This window comes from Rhinoraja longicauda, chromosome 2 (assembly GCF_053455715.1).
Source record: "Rhinoraja longicauda isolate Sanriku21f chromosome 2, sRhiLon1.1, whole genome shotgun sequence".
Lineage (NCBI taxonomy): Eukaryota > Metazoa > Chordata > Chondrichthyes > Rajiformes > Arhynchobatidae > Rhinoraja > Rhinoraja longicauda.
The window spans coordinates 36,993,831-37,017,108 of NC_135954.1; the positions used below are offsets into that span (position 1 = coordinate 36,993,831).

The 23,278-nt window shown below is 41.1% G+C and overlaps 1 protein-coding gene across 5 annotated transcripts in view; it reads left to right on the forward strand.

Annotated features, from left to right (window-relative positions):
• The window catches only part of cdk14 (cyclin dependent kinase 14), a 520,407-nt gene that overhangs the window by 342,356 nt on the left and 154,773 nt on the right, over positions 1–23,278 (forward strand). For all 5 annotated transcript variants that reach the window (XM_078417377.1, XM_078417369.1, XM_078417397.1 and 2 more), the window contains one exon: positions 11,896–11,944. In XM_078417377.1, the coding sequence (XP_078273503.1) occupies positions 11,896–11,944 (49 nt within the window). The remainder of the gene's footprint in view (positions 1–11,895; positions 11,945–23,278) is intronic.

Consider the following 23,278-nt stretch of genomic DNA (forward strand, 5'->3'; position numbering starts at 1 on the left):
ACAGAATGGTCCTACAATGACGATGTGTGGAAGTTAATAAAGATTGAATTGTGAATTTAGAATTTAGGGTGGCACGGTGGCGTTGCGGTAGAGTTGCTGTCTTGCAGCGCCAGAGACCCAGATTCGATCCTGGCTATGGGTGCTTGTCTGTACAGAGTTTGTATGTTCTCCCCATGACATGCGTGGGTTTTCTTTGAGATCTCCGGTTTCCTCCCACACTCCAAAGACGTACAGGTTTGTAGGTTAATTGCCTTGGTATAAATGTAAAAGACATTGTCCCTAGTGTGTGTAGTGTAGTGTTAATATGCGGGGTTCACTGGTTGGTGCGGACTCAGTGGGCCGAAGGGCCTGTTTCCGCGCTGTATCTCTAAACTAAACTAAACTTTATTGAAAAGAGAAAAAAATAATTAATTGCATTGATAATTTGAATGTTCTGAGAATCTTGTGCAAGGTTCAGGTCACTTGTGCATGTTAGCACTAATGCACAGCAATGAACTGCCTTCATCTGAGGATCAGTGGATTAGTAAGAGACCCATTGACCTTCTTGGAGATTATTTACTGTGGTAACCTTACACAGCAGTTCATAGCAAAATCCTAACTTCATCAAAGGATAGTTATACGAGTAAAATAGGTTTGTTTCTGGAGATTATTTTCTGCCAGTTGAAAGTCAATGACTCTGTTCAACATCTCAATGGAGTCTTTCACTTTACTTTGCAATCCATTGGCAAACAAATAGCTTGGGATGAGGCAAACTCAAACTATTTCTTTGGTACATTAATAGTTTTCACGGCATTAAATTGAATTTCATCAATGAAATTTTCCATATTTTGGTTTGATCAATGTGATTTTCAGAACTATTGAGTTGTTAACATTTTGAATCTTATAACATTATTTTTTTCTTTTCTGTAGAATCTCTCATTCTGCAGAAATGCATCAGACCAAGAGCAAGTGATTTTCTCCCAGGCTCTTGCTCTGTAACTGGGCAATAGAAGCAAGTTAACTATCCATCTGAATTCAAATTTGTTGTTTCCCAGAAAACACAAATTTGCTCAACTTGCTCAGCATGAATGGCTACATTCTAGGTCTGTGCCAAGAGTAAATTTTAATCCTGCATTCTTTTCCCAAATTTACCCACAGTGAAGTTAAATAACTTGATTTAGGGTTTCTAATGCAAATGTACATTTGTCACCATGAACTTTAGTATTAAAATGTGTTTCTAGGCATCTCCTGTCTAAAGCTAGCAAACTTTAATGAGCTAAGGAAGAACATGGAAAGATAACACTCATTTCCTGGAATGTCAGTTGTTATGTTATGAAGTTGAAAATTAAGAGATGAACGGATGGAAGCCATCAAGGGTGTTTAAAGTTGTAATAATTTATTAATAGGTTGTTGGCACCGTGTTATAAAAATATACCTTTAATTGGGACACCAAAAGAATTCTAGGGAATATTAAAAAACATCCTTTACTAGGAGGATTAGCATGTTGGAACTCTTAATCACAAAGTGCACTGAAGCAGGCTCCATGAATTATTTTCAGGTCAAGTTAGTTGCTTTTAAATAGAAATGTTGTTAGAGTTCGAGAATTGGATTAGACTAGATGGCTCACTTGGTGAAAACATCAATTTTGAAATTACAAACCTAATATTCTACCCCTGTGATCCCACAATGTGATTACAGAAGTAACTACTTTCAGATTTATTGCGCATTCCTCTCTTCGACATCAAGCATTTCCTGTTAATAGTTAATCTGAAAAATGCATAAGCAAGTACGTTTTAATTTGTAAAACGTCAGTGATGAACTTTGTAACAGTTCAAGAAAATTCCAAAGCTTTTTCTACCGATATTAGAAACAAGAGGATAACAAGGGAGAAAGTAGGGCCAATTAAGGATAAAGGAGAGAATTTGTGCTTGGAGTCTGAGGATACAGGCTAGCTACTAAACAAGAACTTCGCATCTGTTATGCAAGGGCAGTTTAAGATCAAGGAGGAGATGGTGTTGGGGCTTTTAAGGGGCAGTAAGGTGGATAAATTCTCAGGACCTGATGGGATTTATCCCAGATTATGGAGAGAGGCAAGAGAGAGATTGTGGGAGCCTTGACAAACATTATTGCATCTTTTCTGGCCACAGGAGAGCTTTTGGAGGACTGAAGAGTACCTAATGATGTTCCATTATTTAAGAAGGAAGTAGAGAGATCCCAGGAAATTATAGTTATTTGGCTCTTGGAAATGATTCTTTGGGATAGGATTTACTCCCATTTGGAAGAAGAATGGGTTAATTGAAGAATGGGTTAATTAGTGACAGGCAGCTTGGCTTTGTACCGAGCAGATCGTGTCTTACTAACGATTGAGTTTTTGGAGGTGATGACTGAGATGATCAATGAGGGTAGAATGGTGAATTATATATGGATTATGGTACATGGATTATAGCAAGGCATTTGATAAAGTTTCCCATGGTAGGCTGATCCAGAAGATTAAGATGCACAGGGTTAACAGTAACTTGGTCATATGGATTCAGAACTGATTCATTGATAGAAGACGCAGGGTTGTGGTGGAACGATAGTGGAGTTCCACAGTGATCTGTGCTGGGACAACTGCTGTCTGAGGTTTATATATAAATGGTTTGGACGTTAACGTAGACGGGTTGGTAAGTAAGTATGTAGATGACACCAAGATTGCTGGGGTTGCGGACTGTGAAGAAGCCTGTCAAGGTACACAGCAGGATATAGATCAGGTACAGAAGTAGCCAAAGATATGGCAGATGGGGTTTAATCTGAACAAGGGAGAGGTGTTGCACTTCAGGGGGTCAAATGTAAGAGGAAAATATACAATTAATGGCATGACCCTCAACAGCATTGATGTATGAAGGGATCTTGGGGTCCAAATCCATAACTCCCTGAAACTAGCAAGACAAATAGATAGAGTGGTAAAGAAGGCACATGATGTGCTTTCTTTGATAGATTAGGGCATTGAATACTGTATAAGAGTCAGGAAGCCATGATGCAGGCTTTATGGGCTGCATTTGGAGTATTGTGTGCAGTTCTGGTCACCCTATTGCAGGGGTGGTTTACCAGAAATATGCCTGGATTAGGGGATATTAATTTCAGGGAGAAGTTGCACAGATTTGGATTGTTTTCCCTGCAACGCCGGAGGGAACTTTTTTCTCAAGACCTTTTTCCATGGATGGAAAAATCAAATATTAGAGGGAATAGCTTAAGTTGAGAGGGACAAAGTTTAAAAGAGATATGCAAGCTAACACAATTTTTCACAAAGGGAGATGAGTGTTTGGAATGCACTGGCAGGGTTGTGGATGAGACAGATAAAATAGCGGCATTTAAGATACTTTTGTAGAGGCACATAGAAATGCAGGGAATAGAAGGATATGGATTACATGCAGGTAGATAGGTGATAGTCTTGGTATCATACTCGGCATAGACATTGCGGGCCGAAGGGCTTGATTTTTGTGCTCTATTCTTGTATAGTTTTATAGTCTTAACACAGCCCAAGGACGTGATATCAGTAGTTGGTTGATTGTGCTACTTCCCAAGAATATATTCATGGGCATAAACATTTTTACGGGTACTTAATGTAAGCTAACATTTTATTTAAAAAACTATGGAGCGAGATCTGCTTCAGAGATTATGGTGCAACTACCACAAGAAAATTAAGAACATGGAAACACCAACAGTTATTAAAATGTTCCAAGAATGTCGAAACAGGATAGGCAGAATAAATTCAATCTGACCAATTACTGCACCATGAGCTTATTTCCAATTATTAGCAAAGTAATGGAGAGAGTCAACAAATGTGATCATACAGATGGATATTGAGTTTCAGTGCTCTGGCTTGACTCCTGATTACTTCCTTACTACAATGCAGAACAAGACCATTGTCCATCAGGGTCACATCAGCTCTCAACAAAGCAACCCCATCAGTGTCATTCCTCTTCATTCCCCTCCCCTCCCCCATGCGATTTATCCTGTATTGCAAGCCCACCATTGCCCCTTGTGCTCATTTGCCATTGCCCTATTTTGCACAGTTACTTTAGATGTTAATTTAGCCCACTATCCCAGCTTTGTAATGTGGGAGGAAAGGGGAACACCCAACCGAAACCCACTGTGTGGCAAAGACATTAAGATAAAACATAGTAAGGTACAGCACAAGAACAGGCCTTTTAGCCCACAATGTTTCTGTTGAACATGATGCCAAGATAAACTGAATTCATCTGCCTGGACATGATCCATATCCCTCTATTCCCTGCACTTCCATGTGCCTATTTAAAAGTCTCTTAAATGCCATTATTATTGCATCTACCACACCACCACCCGGCAATGCATTCCAGGCCCCCACTACTCTCTGTGCAAACAACTTGCCCCGCACACCTCTATTGAAGTTCATCCCCTCTCACATAGCTATGCCCTCTCATGTTCAACATTTCCACCCTGGGAGAAAGGTCTGACTGTCTACCCCGGCATTTCTCAACCGGGGTTCCCCGGAACACTAAGGTTCCGCTAGAGGTCGCTAGGGATTCCGCGAGAAACCCCCCCGCGCCCTGGCAGTCTCCCCAAAAATGTGGCACCCAGGCTGGGCAAGGCAGCCAATCTCGACCAATGGAATGTTGGCCTTCGTAACAAGAGGAGTTGAGTATAGGAGCAAAGAGGTCCTTCTACAGTTGTACAGGGCCCTAGTGAGACCGCACCTGGAGTACTGTGTGCAGTTTTGGTCTCCAAATTTGAGGAAGGATATTCTTGCTATGGAGGGCGTGCAGCATAGGTTCACTAGGTTAATTCCCGGAATGGCGGGACTGTCGTATGTTGAAAGGCTGGAGCAATTAGGCTTGTATACACTGGAATTTAGAAGGATGAGGGGGGATCTTATTGAAACATATAAGATAATTAGGGGATTGGACACATTAGAGGCAGGAAACATGTTCCCAATGTTGGGGGAGTCCAGAACAAGGGGCCACAGTTTAAGAATAAGGGGTAGGCCATTTAGAACGGAGATGAGGAAGAACTTTTTCAGTCAGAGAGTGGTGAAGGTGTGGAATTCTCTGCCTCAGAAGGCAATGGAGGCCAGTTCGTTGGATGCTTTCAAGAGAGAGCTGGATAGAGCTCTTAAGGATAGCGGAGTGAGGGGGTATGGGGAGAAGGCAGGAACGGGGTACTGATTGAGAGTGATCAGCCATGATCGCATTGAATGGCGGTGCTGGCTCGAAGGGCTGAATGGCCTACTCCTGCACCTATTGTCTTTTGTCTATTGTCTATTGACCTCATCAGTACATCTATGGCCAATTTGTCAATTCGGCCGCTAGAGGTCGCTAGGGGTTCCGCAAGAAATCACCCCGCCCTGGAGGTCTACCCGAAAATGTGGCACCTAGGCTGGGCAAGGCAGCCAATCTCAACCTCATCGGGACTTCCATGGCCGATCGGTGGGTTGAATTCGCAACCTGCTGCCGGGGTTCTGGAACTCCAGCCCAGCTGGAGCCAGCACATGTATCCCCGTAGCCGACTTCCTTGGCCGGCTTTGCAGACCGATATCTTCCGCCCTCCCCCCCAGCAGCCTAGGTGGACCGTTCCGGTACCGCTGTACCCCTATCGGAGGCCGTGACCTCCTTTGGTAAGGTAGAATGGATAAACCATTTTCTGATTTTCTGGAACCAAGAGTGCCGGAAAATCAGTGGTGGAACTGTAATGAGTAAATATTAAATTTAAGTGCAAGATTATCTTTATACTAAAACTCTCATTTGTTTGTTTGTTTGTTCCTGAACTACAGCCAAAACTGTACACGATAGCGCGACAATTGTAGGGCCATCTTACTCACCGTCGTCTCTTTGGTGCTAATGGAAGACGTTTCATTGAAATCGGTGTTATATTTTTTAAGTTATTCACATTTTAAAGTTTAAATCTATCTCCTAGGGAGGGAGGGTCTGGAGGGAGGGGGAGGGTGGAGGGAGGGAGGAGGGAGGGAGGAGGAGGTAGGATAAGGGGGTTGAGGGGGGAGGGGAGGGGCAGGGGAGGGGGAGGAGGGGTGGAGGGAAGGGGGGAGGGGGAAGGGGAAGGGGAGGAGGGGAGGGGGAGGGGGGTGGAGAGTGTGCTGCACCAATGCAGGAGAGGTTTGGGCCCAACGGGTCCACTTGGTCCAGTATAACTATATTAATTAATTAAGACGTAGTTAAAATATAAAACACAGCAGAAAAGCCAATTGCTTTTTTGGGCTGATTATCAATTTATGTGCAAATTTACTTCAACAAGTACTTCAATATGTACTTCAATAAGCAAGATGACATTAAACTCTAAATTACTGCAATTAGTGGTCATATGTGGGTTTGTTTTCCCCAGGACCAGAACCAATGTAGAGCAGAAATGCCCATCCCTGCTAATCATATGTAAATGCATTTTTGAGTCATTTTTGTGTTTAATTTCATATTTGTAATTTTATTATACACGTACGGCATATTCTTGGAAAATTCTTGGGTATTATAATAGTCTTCAGCCTGTTATGACATTTAAAATTATAATAATCATAGGGAATATATTTAGTGACGTCTATATGGCGCCAGTGTGAAACGGCCTTTAGTGGTCAGTGGACAGGAGCTGGACGTGACGGATTTTTATGTAGGGGTTCCCTGAGACATGAAAATAATTTCAAGGGTTCCGCAAGGGTAAAACGGTTGAGAAACACTGGCCTACCCCATCTATGCCCCTTATGCTGCTGTATTGCATAATGAATCATGAATCATGAATGCAGGAGCCGAATGGCATATCAAAGGTTAGAGTAACTTCACTCAATGCAAGGGCAAAGTTTGCAAATAACATTGTGAATCTACATCAAATTGTATTCAATAGAATAAGTGGGTTAAGAGAAAAATTGAGCCCTGAAGGAAATGAAATCTGATACAGCAGAAGTTGGCCCTTCAGCTCAGAGTGCCTCTGCTGTCTATCAAGTACCTAACTAAACTGATCCTATTTTCTAGCTCTCAGGCCATGGCTTTCTTAGCCATGTTCTGTGACTCGTGAGCTGTTAAAGGCTTCCCATTGAGTCCTCAAGGCTCATAGCAGGTGTGTAAAGGATCACTTGTCATTGCTGTGAATGACATTAATGCAATTACATTACAGGGGCAATTCCTAACAAGCTGATGCCTGGAGGGAAATTGCAAGGCTTGGACATGGAAGAAATGCCAATCAAGTAACTCCGGCAATACAATGGGCCAAGGAAGTGAAGTTGTAATTATGGAAGGTAGACGAGGAGATGTCATGAGGGAAACTACCCAAAGGAGATATATTGTGCAAGGTTGACTGGGTCTGGTGTGATGGCACCTGTGTGTATGTGTCATCAAAAATGGCAGTAAAGGATAGCAGTACACATGTAAATCTGCAGTAAAAGAGTCAGAGCAACAGGAGGCAGCTTAGCCAGGACTAGCCTCGAGGAGAGTGTTAGCAAATCACAGGCTAAAATAAGGAGATGGGTTATTTCTATTCTTATGAGAGGACACAGTCTAAGAATAAAGGGGAGGCCATTTAAAACTGAGGTGAGAAGAAACTTTTTCACCCAGAGAGTTGTGAATTTGTGGAATTCTCTGCCACAGAAGGCAGTGGAGGCCAATTCACTGGATGAATTTAAAAGAGAGTTAGATAGAGCTCTAGGGGCTAGTGGAATCAAGGGATATGGGGAGAAGGCAGATACAGGTTACTGATTGTAGATGATCAGCCATGATCGCAATGAATGGCGATACTGGCTCAAAGGGCCAAATGGCTGCCTCCTGCACCTATTTTCTATGTTTCTATGTTTCTATGACCAATGGTGTACACCAAAGTGAGAGTGTAACTTTGTAATCAAAACCCATTCATTTTGTTGCTAAGCCAGATACAAATACACCTGCATGAGTTTAAGAACGCTATTTCTGTTGAGGACTAAGCTCTTGTATAACAACTCTACCTTGGAACTCAATGTCTATCCTGTAATTGCATTCTTCACTATCAACCTGGTGAACAACAGTATCTCTAACCATTTAGGACATACATCACAGTACAAGAAAAGGCCATTCTGCCCACAACCTCCTTGCCATCCAGGATGCTAAATTATACCAACCTCATCTGCCAGCACATGGAATGTATCTTTTAATTTCCTGCCTGTTCATGCATCTGTCTAAATGCCTCAAAGATGTTGCTGTCATATCTGCCTACAGTTCGTTCCTAGTACCTACCACTCTGTGTACAATATAAACTTGTCTCGTGAATCCCATTTAAATAAATCCCTTGCCCCTGTAGTACTTGAAATTTCCACCTGGGGAAAAAAAGACTCTTAACTCTCTACATTATTTACTTCTTTCAGTGCAACCCTCAGTCTCTGATGCTCCAGAAAAAACTATCTGAATTTGGCATTAAGGTTGGAAAATAAGTGAGTGGCTTTGTCCACAAAGATGAATGAAAAGAAAATCTTGAGATAAAACTGCTGAATTAGTCACAAGTTAAACTCATCTTTTTCATACCTCTCGCTTCCCTCTCTCCTGACTCTCAGTTTGAAGAAGGGTCTCGACCCGAAACGTCACCTATTCCTTTTCTCCAGAGATGCTGCCTGACCCGCTGAGTTATTCCAGCATTTTGTGTCATCTTTTGCAAATTTTGGGCACACAACATCCCATGCACCATTGATGTGTCATAGGGATCGGTGCTAGGGCCTCAGTATTTTACACTTGTGAAAAGACCATAGGAGACCATTAAGAAATATAGACAGGTTAAGTGAGTAGGCAAAGATTTGCCCAATGAAGTATAGTGTTGAAAGATGTGAAATTGCTGAGTTTGGCAGGGAAATTAATCAAGCACATTGTCAAAATGGTGAGAAATTGCAGAGCTCTGAGTTGCAGTGAGTTCTGGATATCTTAACAAAAGAGTAGAATGTAGGTACAGATAGAATTTAGGAAAATTCATCAAATATCATTGCTAATGCGAGTAGAAATTAGTGTATAAGTAGAGAGCTTGCGCTTTGCTTTGGTTACATTAAGCATTAGTGACGGCACATCTGGAGTTCTAGGTTGATTTTGGATTTCTAGCATCCGCAGGTTTTGTTTGATTTTCACATTCAGGGTGCTGTACTGATCTCCTTATATAATGAGACATCTTGATGCTTTGGAAACAGTTCAGGGAAATTTATATCGATTGATTGATACCTGGAACAAACTAGTTGAACAGGCTCTTCAGTCCATCACATTTATGCCATCCTTCATTCCTATCTGCACTAATCCCACTTGCCCACATTAATCCATATCCCTCTAACATAACATTGTGCGTCTAGATGGCCCTGTCATGGGAAATAGAGCCTGACTATCTCCCCATCCATGCTTTCATAATCTTATATACTTATATTATGCCACCTCTCAGCCTCCTTCTCTTTGAGGAAAACAGACCCAGCCAATCCAAGATCTTCTTATAACTCAAGCCCTTCAATCCAGCCAATATCCTTGCAAATCTTTTCTGCATCATCTGTAACATAATCACATCTTTCCTGTGGTGTGGCAACAGAACTGCACACAATACTTCAAGACCAGCTTAACCAAGTGCAGCTGAGCTTTCTGTCATTTTCTGTTTTTGTTTTGGGTCCAGCATCTAAGGTTTTGTTGCTTTAATCAGCGTCTTATGATTACTACTCTACCATCCAGTTAATGTAGTCATATCTATCTGCATTTTAATCCTGGACTGAATAATATTCGAGGTAGAGACCGCATGATAAGTCTTTGTAAATTGGAACCTTCATCAGATGATTAACGTAACTGTAACACCTTGCATTGAACACAAAATCAACATTCTGTAAAAAGTACCAGCATTTGAATAATAAAAGCTAGTGAGAAAATAAACACCACTCCAAAAATTGTTAAATAATACCTGGGAAGAGCAATGTGCAAATAATGATCCAGCTGCATCTGGCTCTGGTGAATTGTGCAGGATAAATTAATCAGATTTACATAGAGAGTGGCAGATGATAATAATCAAGTCAGATAATTAAAGGCATTGAATTAAACACCTGCAGATATAAGGGTAAATCTGTCTCATGTTTCATTTGCTGTGGCTTCTCATTACATGTGATAATTGTATTTGTAAAGTGCTTTATCATATTAAAAAAATGTTTTTATGCAGCTTTTATTATAGCCTAAAAGCATCCAAGATATGGTAAATGTCATAATATAGAAAATATAGCAGTCAGTTTGCATACATTAAGGTTCTATAAACATCAATACAATTAGGTCCCTTGAACAGCACCATGATAATTATTTTGATAACTGATACTAATTGAAGAATAAATAATATTCAATTCACAATTTGTAAATTCTTCCTTCAAATGTGGCATCACAGTTAGATAGGGTGGTCATAAAGCCTTTCAGCACATTGGCCTTCATCAATCAGAGTATTGAATATATAAGTTTGTAGGTCATGTTAATAGACAATAGAACAATAGGTGCAGGAGTAGGCCATTCAGCCCTTCGAGCCAGCACCGCCATTCAATGCGATCATGGCTGATCACTCTCAATCAGTACCCCGTTCCTGCCTTCTCCCCATACCCCCTCACTCCGCTATCCTTAAGAGCTCTATCCAGCTCTCTCTTGAAAGCATCCAATGAACTGGCCTCCACTGCCTTCTGAGGCAGAGAATTCCACACCTTCACCACTCTCTGACTGAAAAAGTTCTTCCTCATCTCCGTTCTAAATGGCCTACCCCTTATTCTTAAACTGTGGCCCCTTGTTCTGGACTCCCCCAACATTGAGAACATGTTTCCTGCCTCTAATGTGTCCAATCCCCTAATTATCTTATATGTTTCAATAAGATCCCCCCTCATCCTTCTAAATTCCAGTGTATACAAGCCTAATTGCTCCAGCCTTTCAACATACGACAGTCCTGCCATTCCGGGAATTAACCTAGTGAACCTACGCTGCATGCCCTCAATAGCAATGTTGTATTTATATAAGACATAGGTGAGGCCACATATTGAATATTGTGTTCAGTTTTGGGCACCATGTTATAGGAAAGATGTTGTCAAGCTGGAAAGGTGCAGAAAATATTTACGAGGATGTTGCCAGGACTTGAGGGCCTGCGATATAGGGAGAGGTTGTACAGGCTAGGACTCTATTCCTTAGAGAGCAGGAGGATGAGAGGCGATCCTATAGAAGTGTACAAAATCATGAGAGGAATAGATCAGATAAACGCACAGAATCTCTTGCCCAGAACAGGAGAATCAGAACCTTTTTTACACAAAGGGTGGTAGGTGTGTGAACGAGCTGCCTGAGGAGGTAGTTGAGGCAGGTACTATCGCAATGTTTAAAAAAAATCATTTATACAGGTACACGGATAGGATGGATTTAGAGGGATATGGGCCATGATACCCAGGTTCAATCCTGACCACGAGCGTTATATGTTTAGGGTTTGTACATTCTCCCCTTGACCGCATGGGTTTTCTCTGGGTGCTCCGGTTTCCTCCCACACTCTAAAGATGTACAGGTTTGTAGGTTAAAAATTGTAATTTGGAAGTTATCTCTAGGGTGTGTGTTTCAGACAGTGCTAGTCTACGGTGTGATTACTGGTTGGAGCAGACGGTGGGCCAAAGGGCCTGTTTTTTTTGCTGTATCTCTAATACTAAACTAAAACCTCAGTATAGCATTGCATCTGAAAAACAACATCTGATGCTGCAACATCCCCTCAGTACTGCATAGGAGTATGAGTTTAGATTTTGGTGGACTTGAATCTATCTCGAAAAAGGTTTGAGTTCAGATCTTAATTTAATTTGTAAATTGGTAGCTGCCTGCTTAACGATACTCGTCTTCATCTTTAAATTGTCTAACAGCTGTTTTCATATTCAAGAATGATTAATGATCCTAAACTGGAAATACTCATTGTATCTCCTTTTTCTTCCAGATCGCCTCACACAGTACAGTTCCAAAAAACTTAGACAAGCATGGAATAAGTAAGTCTTTTTGTTGACGATAGTTCTTTACATCCTGTTCTATTCGGGGTCTATCCTTCATGTACTTTTGTGTTAGTGACTGTTGTTCTGAAAATGGTTTGCTTTGTAAAAGAAGACGAGTGTGTATGGATGTACAATTTTAACCATGATAATAGTTTGCTACCTATAATGTGCCTTCTATGCACAATTGGTATTGAATATATTTGTAGAATTGTAAATCAAAATTAATTGCCTCTGTACAGTTAATTGCTGAAGTTTAACAGAGCAACTTTAATATACAAAAATTAGAATTTGTGCAGCAGCCTGCACCTTTTAGCATGCTTAAAATATTGATACAAGTTTTGAATTAATTGAAAGATACAGTATGGAAAAAGCCTTTGTGCCCACTGGGTCCACGCTGACCAGCAATCACCCGTTCACATTAGTTCCATGTTATCCCACTTTCACATCCACTCCCTACACACTAGGGGCAGTCTTAAAGAGGCCAATTAACCTCTCAACCCACATGTCTTTGGGATGTGGGAGGAAACTTGAGAATACCTTTGCTATCACAGAGTAAGTGCAAACTCCACACTGATAGCACCCGAGATCAGGATTGAACATGGGTTTCTGGCACAGTGGGGCAGCAGGTCTATCGATTGCGTCACTTTTAAATTAGATATTTACCACTTTTCACTTTTAACTTTTGTAAAACATTGATAGAGCAGTTACAGGAATGTCTCAGCCAATCTGAATGCTGTAGGCCGACATTAACAGTGAAACACCTTCTCTAAAGGGGGGTCCCAACCCAAAATGTTGTTTGCCCATTCCCTCCACTGCTCCATTGAGTTTCTCCAGCGATTTAGTTTCTGCTGAGGATTCCAGCGTCTGCAATTTTGTATGTTTCCAAACACTTTATCATGGAGGGTGCAGCAATATCTCCTATTTTTCTGATCTTGATCAGGTTCATGTTCGAATTTTGCTTCATTACACACAGATCACCACAAAACCAAATGTCATTAAAGCAGGAATAAAGACAGTGTACAATTACAAGAGAAAGGCAACTTTGGTTGCTTAAGCAAACATTTGAAGTAGCCCTGGATTTAAAATGGAGTTACAGCTAGACTATTGCACTAATTAGTTTGAATTCGAGTAATCTTGATAATATTGCATTTAGATCATTTGGCCATACTGTTCCTTAGAAGTGTATCACGCCTTTTTTCTGAAGAAACAGGGGTATTCTTTAGTTGTCTTCTACAATGATTTGAAGGATGATCATTATATGGCATTTATTTTTTTTCTTCTCTGAGAGTAAAGTGTCAATTTCTTTCAATAAATTTAGGATAATCTTTAAAAAAGTGTAAATGTTTGCGAGAGAAATTAAAAGGTGCATTTTCCCAATTTACTTATAAACTTTGAAGATATTTTGTATTCTTAGAAAAAGATGCAGCATTTATATCTTCTGAACACAAAAGGATCATTTTTATCTTATTTTAAATTCTGTGACTTCTACAAATAAAAACAAAACAAGGAAAATTGAGGGGATGGTGTAACGATCTGTGCGACATAAAATTGCCAGTACATTTTTCCTAATTTATTTGTAACCCTATAACAGAAGGTAAACCTTATTTATTTCTGCTTCCATTCATTGTCCAGTTTTATTTCTTTGTATTCATAGAATATAGAACAGTGCAGCACAGGAATGGGCCCCACAGCCATAATGTTTGTGCCAAACACAATGCCTTGTTAAACTGATCTCATCGGCCTGCAGTTAATTCATATCCCTCTATTCCATGCATTTCCATGTGCCTATTTAAAGATTCATAAACGGCACCATGATATTTGCCACCACCACCACCCCGGCAGTGCGTTCCAGACCACACCACCCGCGGTGTAAAAAATAAACGTGCCCCACACATCTCCATTAAACTTGCCCCCTCTGATCTTATAAAGTCAAGAGAGTCAAGAGTGTTTTATTGTCATATGTCCCAGATGGAACAATGAATTTCATACTTGCAGCAGCACAACAGAATATATAAACATATTACACTGTAAACAATATAATAAACGAGAGAGAAAAATAAAAATGTTCAGTGTGTGTATATATATACATACTCAGAAAAACACATATATAGATCATTCTATATATATATATATATACACACACACACACACACACACACACACACACACACACACACACACACACACACACACACACATGAGCACATACGTACACACAAAAATCAAACAATAATAGTGCAAAGATAACAATAATAGTCTATGTAGTTCGGAGCTTATTTGAAGTTGCAGACTTTAATAGCCAAATGGCTGTAGGGAGTAGGGAAGAAGCTGTTCCTGAACCTGGACGTTACAGATGGCAGGGGTGAAATAAGTGTATGGCCAGGGTAGTGTTGTTCTCTGATTGTGCTGTCTGCCTTTTTGAGGCAGCGACATCGGTAAAAACGTTTTGCAGTCTTCTTCGCTCCTGGGCACTCAAGTTGCCGAACCGGGCCGTGATGCAACCAGTCAATATGCTGTCTACTGTACACCTGTAGAAGTTCAAGAGAATTGTCCCTGACATACCAAATCTCCATAATCTTCACAGGAAATAATGTGCTTTCTTTATAATTGCATCAATGTGCTGGGGCCAGGAAAGATCTAAGGAAATATGCACGCCCAGGAATTTGAAGTTTTTGACTCTCTCCACCATTATGATATATATATTATATTATAACTCTAGTGTTGGACATTTACAACCTGGGGGAAAGGCTCCGTCTGTCTACTCTATCTATGCCTCTCATAATATGATATACAAGTTGATTTATAATTTTTCTATCATCTCCCCTAAACATCTGACGTTCCAGAGAAAACAATCCAATCACAATCATATGTGATTAGCCAAGTATGTTTTGCATCATACGAGGAATTTCAAGTCCATCCAACCTCTCCCTGTAGCTGAAATCCAGGCAGCATTCTGGTCAGAGATATTGGGTCCTTAGAAGAGATACAGAATCCTAACTCTTCAAATGCTTTAGAACGTGTATGTTATGATAATTTTCATTTTTGATAAGACCCAGTCATATCTTTGTTGTCACACATCAACTTCACTATCTACTTCACTGAACCTTAGTTGTTTATTGTGACTTTACCTTTTTTCTGATGTTGTGAAATTAATTAGCAAGTAAACAGATCTATCATTTGAGCTTCGGTGGGCCCTGCAACATATTAGTGCTGCTCATTCGTTGCCTTGCATGTGTATCTGTGTGACTACATCTGGAGGCTCAATGTATTTTAGTTGTGTCAAATATTTAACTCCATTTCCACAGGTATATTGCATCTTAATGGAATGGATTCAGTTGTCACAGATGATAGGGCTATAGTGGTGTGGAATTATGGTATCTGGGTTAACTATAAAGATTCAGTGATTAAAATAATGAATCAACAAGCAACTTTATTTTCTCATGGATTGACTAATTTGAGTGCTTGTTTCTGGTTATTTTTATTTATAATTTAACATTATTAGGCAAGATCTGAATCATTGTAATTCACAACCATTTGATTTCCCCCCCTTTATTTGAAGGACTATGATGCTACTGCATGGCTATAAAGGTTCCAGCAGTCACTTTGTTCGCCTAAATAATAAGTCAGCGGCTATGCCACAGTGGATTGTCCCATGGATAAACATGACATCTTATTTTCCCCAATGTTTAGTTTAGTTCAGGGATGCAGCGCGGAAACAGGCCCTTCGGCCCAATGGGTCAGCGCCGACCAGCGATCCCCGCACATTAACACTATTCCACACACACTAGGGACAATTTTCACCTCTTCTGAGCCAATTAACCAACAAACCTGTACGTCTTTGGAGTGTGGGAGGAAACCAAAGATCTTGGGGAAAACCCAAGCGGTCACGAGGAGAACGTACAAACCCCGTAAAGACAAGCACCCGAAGTCAGGATAGATCCCGGTCTCCGTAGCTGCAAGCGCTGTAAGGCAGCAACTCTACCGCTGCACCACCTATATATATACACACATATATATATATATATATATACACACCTATATATATACACACATATATATATAGTGCCGCCTTCATATACTATATTCTGAACAACAACCAAGCTCGAGCCAACAAATGTGCGTATATACACATATATATGTATGTATATTTATATATATATATATATATACATACACATATATACACACATGTATATACACATATATATATTATCATGTAGCTGCGAAGCAATGACTGTGCAGTGAGAACAGCCAGTCACTGTCATGACCTTCAACCACATGTGCATCATCAGTACTTCCCAACTGCATCATTTCCACAAGGTCAAGAACAGTGGAAGTACCGACTCATTCAATTCATACATTATTCGGATTTGAATATACATTGTTGTCCTTTTGTGATCAATATAATCATAAAAGGCCAACATGATCACCACAAAGGCCACATTGGCTTAGGATGTGTGGCCTCTGCTGTCATCTGAATTTATTCTTCAGGAAGCTAGAGGATAAATGCAGCCTTCCCTGCACTGTCCACGTCTACACACAAATGAAAGGACTACACAGCTTAATTCTGGGACATTACATTCAGGGATGTAAAGCTGAGGTTTTATAAGGCAGGGATTTAGGTCTAAGGCTTTATATGGCACTGGTCAGACCACATTTGGAGAATTGTGTATCTGGAGTATAAGGTTTCCAAGATGGCGCCCAACACAGGCGACTGCGTACTAGCCACAGAAGCAGATCTACAAACTCATATTACAATTGCTCCACACTCTCTATTCCTACAGCAACATTTCTTACTTTAACTATGATCTTCTCAAACTCCTTTCAGATCTTTCCTGAGCTTTGCACTAAACCTTATCATGTATCAAGTTTGGAGGAGGGGGAGTTCAACGAGATCTGGGTGTCCTAGTGCATCAGTCAATGAAAGGAAGCATGCAGGTACAGCAGGCAGTGAAGAAAGCCAATGGAATGTTGGCCTTCATAACAAGAGGAGTTGAGTATAGGAGCAAAGAGGTCCTTCTACAGTTGTACCGGGCCCTGGTGAGACCGCACCTGGAGTACTGTGTGCAGTTTTGGTCTCCAAATTTGAGGAAGGATATTCTTGCTATGGAGGGCGTGCAGCGTAGGTTCACTAGGTTAATTCCCGGAATGGCGGGACTGTCATATGTTGAAAGGCTGGAGGGATTGGGCTTGTATACACTGGAATTTAGAAGGATGAGGGGGGATCTTATTGAAACATATAAGATAATTAGGGGATTGGACACATTAGAGGCAGGAAACATGTTCCCAATGTTGGGGGAGTCCAGAACAAGGGGCCACAGTTTAAGAATAAGGGGTAGGCCATTTAGAACGGAGATGAGGAAGAACTTTTTCAGTCAGAGAGTGGTGAAGGTGTGGAATTCTCTGCCTCAGAAGGCAGTGGAGGCCAGTTTGTTGGATGCTTTCAAGAGAGAGCTGGATAGAGCTCTTAAGGATAGCGGAGTGAGGGGGTATGGGGAGAAGGCAGGAACGGGGTACTGATTGAGAGTGATCAGCCATGATCGCATTGAATGGCGGTGCTGGCTCGAAGGGCTGAATGGCCTACTCCTGCACCTATTGTCTATTGTCTATTGTCTATCTATACACTATAAATGGACCAATTGTAATCATGTATTGTCCTTCTGCTGACTGGTTAGCATGCAACAAAAGCTTTTCATTGAACTGAACTAAACTGAACTGATTGTGAACAGTTTTGTGCCCCATATCTGAGGAAGGATGAGCTGGCGTTGGAGAGGGCCCAGAGGAGGTTTACGAGAATGATTCCAGGGGTGATTGGGTTAACGTATAATGAGCATTTGATGGTGCTGGGCTTGTTCTCGCTGGAGCTTAGAAGTATGAGGAGGGGCCTCACTGAAATTGACGAAATAGTGAAAGGCCTGGATAGAGTGGATGCGGAGAGGATGTTTCCTATAGTGGGAAAGTTTTCCTATAGTGGGAGATTTGAGTACAGCAGCAAAGAAGTTCTTCTGCAGTTGTATAGGGCTCTGGTGAGACCACATCTGGAGTACTGTGTGCAGTTTTGGTCTCCTAATTTGAGGAAGGACGTTGTTGCTATTGAGGCAGTGCAGCGTAGGTTCACGAGGTTAACCCTGGGATGGAGGGACTGTCATATGAGCAAAGATTGGAAAGACTAAGCTTGTATTCACTGGAGTTTAGAAGGATAAGAGGGGATCTTATAGAGACGTATAAAATTATAAAAGGACTAGACAAGCTAGATGCAGGAAAAATGTTCCCAATGTTGGCGGAGTCCAAAACCAGGGGACACAGTCTAAGAATAAAGGGGAGACCATTTAAAACTGAGGTGAGAAGAAACTTTTTCACCCAGAGAGTTGTATATTTGTGGAGTTCTCTGCCACAGAAGGTAGTGGAGGCCAATTCACTGGATGAATGTAAAAGAGAGTTAGATAGAGATCTAGGGGCTAGTGGAATCAAGGGATATGGGGAGAAGGCAAGCACAGGTTACTGATTTTAAACAATCAGCCATGATCACGATGAATGGCGGTGCTGGCTCGAAGGGCCAAAATGGCCTCCTCCTGCACCTATTTTCTTTGTTTCTATGTTTAGACCTGACAGCATAGCGTCAGAATAAAAGATAAAGAGTTTCTGTAGTCAAATGATCGTAAATCTGCAGAATTCTTTGCCACAGACGGCTGTGGAGGCCAAGTCATTATGATTTTAATGGCAGAGATTGACAGATATTTGAATAGTAAGGGTGTCAAAGGTTATAGGGAGAAGGCAGGAGAATGGGGTTGAGAGGGAATGGTAGATCAGCCATGATTGAATGGCAGAGTAGACCCGATGGGCCTAATGGCCTAATTCTGCTCCTATCAACATATGAACATGATAGACTTTGAAATCTGCACCCTGCCACTTGAAGGGAACTTTTTCTGTGATTGCCTGTCTTATCCTGGAAGGTGAAGTAAGAACAAGTTTGCATTAAAAACTTGTTCACCTTTTTTGAGCATTGCCTCTGAAGGTAATTAGGAGCAATGTATGGACAGTTGGAAGGGCAAGCTTTTAGTGGATGATGCTCCCAATAGTTATGCTTGGGGAAGGTGCATTGTGCAAAAAAGATTGTGGGAGACACATTGGGAGAATATGGATATCCACGGGAAGAAAATTGATTACAGAGAATACATGATATAATAAAGATAAAAGGAATAAAGGGACGTGCCTTTAGAAAGGAGATGTGGAGGAATTTCTTGAGTCAGAGGGTGGTGAATCTGTGGAATTCATTGCCACAGACGGCTATGGAGGCCAATCATTAGATATTTGTAAAGTAGAGATTGACAGGTTCTTGATTAGCAAGGGTGCCAAAAAGATTATGGGGAGAAGGCAGGAGAATGGGTTTGAGAGGGAAAGGTAAATCAGCCAAGATTGAATGGCAGAGCAGACTCGATGGTCCAAATGGACTAATTCTGCTCCTGCTGACTTAAGATGACCCAAGGTGATTCAAGACCCGATACCTTTGAGAAAACATGGAGATGTTTGTAGGATAGTGCTAATGTGTAGGATAGTGCTAGTGTACGGGGATCGCTGGTCGGCATGGACTCGATGGGCCGAAGGGCCTGTTTCTGCTTTGAATCTCGAAAATAAACTAAGAAACAATCCTTGCAAAGCTATCAGTTTTGCATTTGGTCATTTTGTTTATCACTTCCTGCCATTATTTGTCCCCCTTAGCACGATGTGGATGGGAGTGGTCTCCTGCCTTTAACTTTCTGTGCCTCATCTCAATGTTTGATACGGCAGGTAACCCGACAGCTTACTGGACTTTCCTCGGACATAACCCTTTTTAACTAAAGTAACAGTTTCAGTCAGATGAAGAAACAAACCAAAACAAAGAGGCCCAAAATAGAGGTGAATGCTTCACTAACACAGCCAGATTACAAACAGCATTGCCTGAAGCAGTCAATATACAGACTGAAACTTGCAATGATCATCATCAATTCAGCCACAGGAAATGCTCCACCTAGCCACTTCAAGGCTTGCAATGCACCTCAGCTTCCTAGATCCTGTCATCACATGGCCACCTGCTCCATGTATAACTGTCTGCAGAACAGCGCATACGTATGTGTTCTCGAGTGCTTGCTAATTCCTTTTTTCCTGTCTCATTTCTTTTTGTGCTGTAATTTACTTTCAATTATCTTCCTTTTAAGGGGATCTTGGCTTACCTGTCTGATTCTGTGCTGTACACAATTGTCTTTATATACTGTATGAAAGATCTAACAATGTTTAGCCCCTTTTAAAGAATAAAGCTGCACTAATTTTTGGTCTATTTTAAAGAATAAAGCTGCACTAAGTGCAACTATAGAATATGCTTTTGTTGGAACAAAGCTTATGACAGAAAAAATATATACATTTCAGACAAACTCATTCACTGCTCTCTGATGTTAGAATTTCAAAGAGAGCAATTAATACTTGTCCTTAAGCAGCAGATTGGCCACTACCAGTTTCTTGCTTGAACTTCACCAATAGTATATGACCTTCTATTTACACTGAGAGTAACTGCAATAAGCCTACAATTGTTCGTACTTTATCTTTTCTTGAGCAGTAAGATACATGGAATAAATTAAAGATCTGTGACAAGGTTATGCAGATCCATTAATGGAGCTTAATGTTTAATGTTTTTGCACCTGTCATTGCCAGAGTTTTGAATGACATGATGTTTCAAAAGGATTTCTACTTACTCTCTGATTGTCAAATCCCAAATCCTCTGGCAAGAAATTTGTTCAAATTGCAACACATTTTGCCTGGGTTACAGTATTTAAATAAGTGTAAAACCAATAATGTTTTACTGTCCACTAACTTTGTTTCCCCCACAAGTTGGTTGTTAAAGTACTGTATAAAAAAAGGCCACTAATTTTGAGTTGAGTACTTTTTGATTTTTTTTGTTTACATTTAAAAAACAGGTTAAAATTGTTCATTCTAAAATTTAAACTTTAAAAAACTTGGCAATAATAAAGCATGATTGACAGTTTTCTTCTGTTATGCATCTCCTATCACAACGTTCAAGAAACAATTAGAAGGTCCATGGGTAGGACAGGTTTACAGGGATATATGGGCCAAATGCAGGCACGTGGGATTCGTGTAGGTAGGACATGTTGGCCAGTGTGGGCAAGTTGGGCCAAAGGGTCTGTTTCCACGGTGTAAGACTCTAAACATAGACGCATGGAAAATAGGTGCAGGAGTAGGCCATTCGGCCCTTCGAGCCAGCACCCCCATTCAATATAATACAATATACAATACAATACAATACAATACAATATATCTTTATTGTCATTGTACCCAGGGGTACAACGAGATTGGGAATGCGCCTCCCATACGATGCACTAATTTAGGTAATTTAGACAGCAGCAACCCAACGAAACGAACAGTTGTAACAGTTTTGGACAGGGTAAAGTGCAAGTTGATCTATGCGTTGTGGCCATCCGGCTCAGCAGGACCGGTTCATAGCAGCTATGGCCCTGGGGATGAAGCTGTTCCTGAGTCTGGAGGTGCGGGCATAGAAGGCCTTGTATCGTCTGCCCGATGGAAGGAGTTCGAACAGACTGTTGCAGGGGTGTGAAGAGTCTTTGTGGATGCTGGTGATCATGGCTGATCATCCAGAATTAATACCCCATTCCCGCTTTCTCCCCATATCCCTTGATTCCGTTAGCCCCTAAGAGCTATATCGAACTTTCTCTTGAATACATCCAGTGAATTGGCCTCCACTGCCTTCTGTGGCAGAGAATTCCACAGATTCACAACTCTCTGGGTGAAAAAGTTTTTCCTCAACTCAGTCCTAAATGGCCTACCCCTCATTCTTTAACGGTGACCCCTGGTTCTGGACTCCCCCAACATCGGGACCATTTTTCCTGCATCTAGCCTGTCTAATCCCTTAAGAATTTAATGTTTCTATAAGATCCCCTCTCATTTTTCTAAATTCAAGTGAATATAAGCCCAGTCGATCCATTCTTTCATCGCGTCAGTCCCACCATCTCGGGGATTAACCTGGTGAACCTACGCTGCACTCCCTCAATAGCAAGAGTGTCCTTCCTCAAATTAGGAGACCAAAACTGCACACAAGACTCCAGTTGCTGTCTTACCAGGGCCCTGAAAATCTGCAGTAGGACCTCCTTGCTCCTGTACTCAAAACCTCTCACTATGAAGGCCAACATGCCATTAGCTTTCTTTATGCTTACTTTCAGTGACTGATGTACAAGGAAACCCAGGTGTCATTGCACCTCCTCTTTTCCTAATCTGACACCATTTAGATAATAATCTGTCTTCTTGTTCTTGTCACCAAAATGGATAACCTCGCATTTATCCACATTGTACTGCATCTGCCAGGCATCTGCCCACTCACCCAACCTATCCATGTCACCCTGCAGCCTCATATCATCCTCCTCGCAGCTCAAACAGCCACCCAGCTTTGTGTCATCCGCAAACTCAGAGATGTTATGTTTAATTCCTTCGTCTAAATCGTTGATATATATTGTAAACAACTGAGGTCCCAGCACAGAGCCTTGTGGCACCCCACTAGTCACTGCCAGCCATTCTGAAAAGTTAATTTGTTAATTCCTACTCTTTGCTTTCCATCTGCCAACCAGTTTTCTATCCATGTCAGTACCCTACCCTCAATACCATGTGCTCTAATTTTGCACACTAATCTCTTGTGCGGGACCTTGTCAAAAACTTTTTGGAAGTCCAGATACACCACGTCCACTGGTTCTCCTTTATCCATTCTTCTTGTTACATCCTCAAAAAATTCCAGAAGATTAGTCAAGCATGATTTCCCCTTCATAAATCCATCCTGACTCCGACTGATCCTGTCACTGCCTTCCAAATGTGCTGCTTCTTTACATCTTTAATAATTATAAATTCACCTGTCTCTGACTGTAAGGAACCTACATTTGTCTTCACTAATCTTTTTCTCTTCATATATCTATAGAAGTTTTTTCAGTCAGTTTTTATATTCTCCGCAAGCTTTCTTTCATGCTCTATTTTCCCCATTTTAATTAACCCCTTTGTCCTCCTCTGTTGAATTCTAAATTTCTCCAAGTCCTCCCGTTTGCCACTTCCTCTGGCCAATTTATATGCCTCTTCCTTGGATTTAACACTATCCCTAATTTTCCTTGTTAGCCACGGTTGAGCCGCCTTCCCCGTTTTAGGTTTACACCAGATCGGAATGAACAATTGTGATTCAAGAATCTAAGAATATAACTCTATAACTCCAAGAAATAGATTTGGGCGAACAAATTGCGATGTGCAAGTCGGTGTTTGTTCGAGTGGAGTTTTATTGAGAGGTTGTAT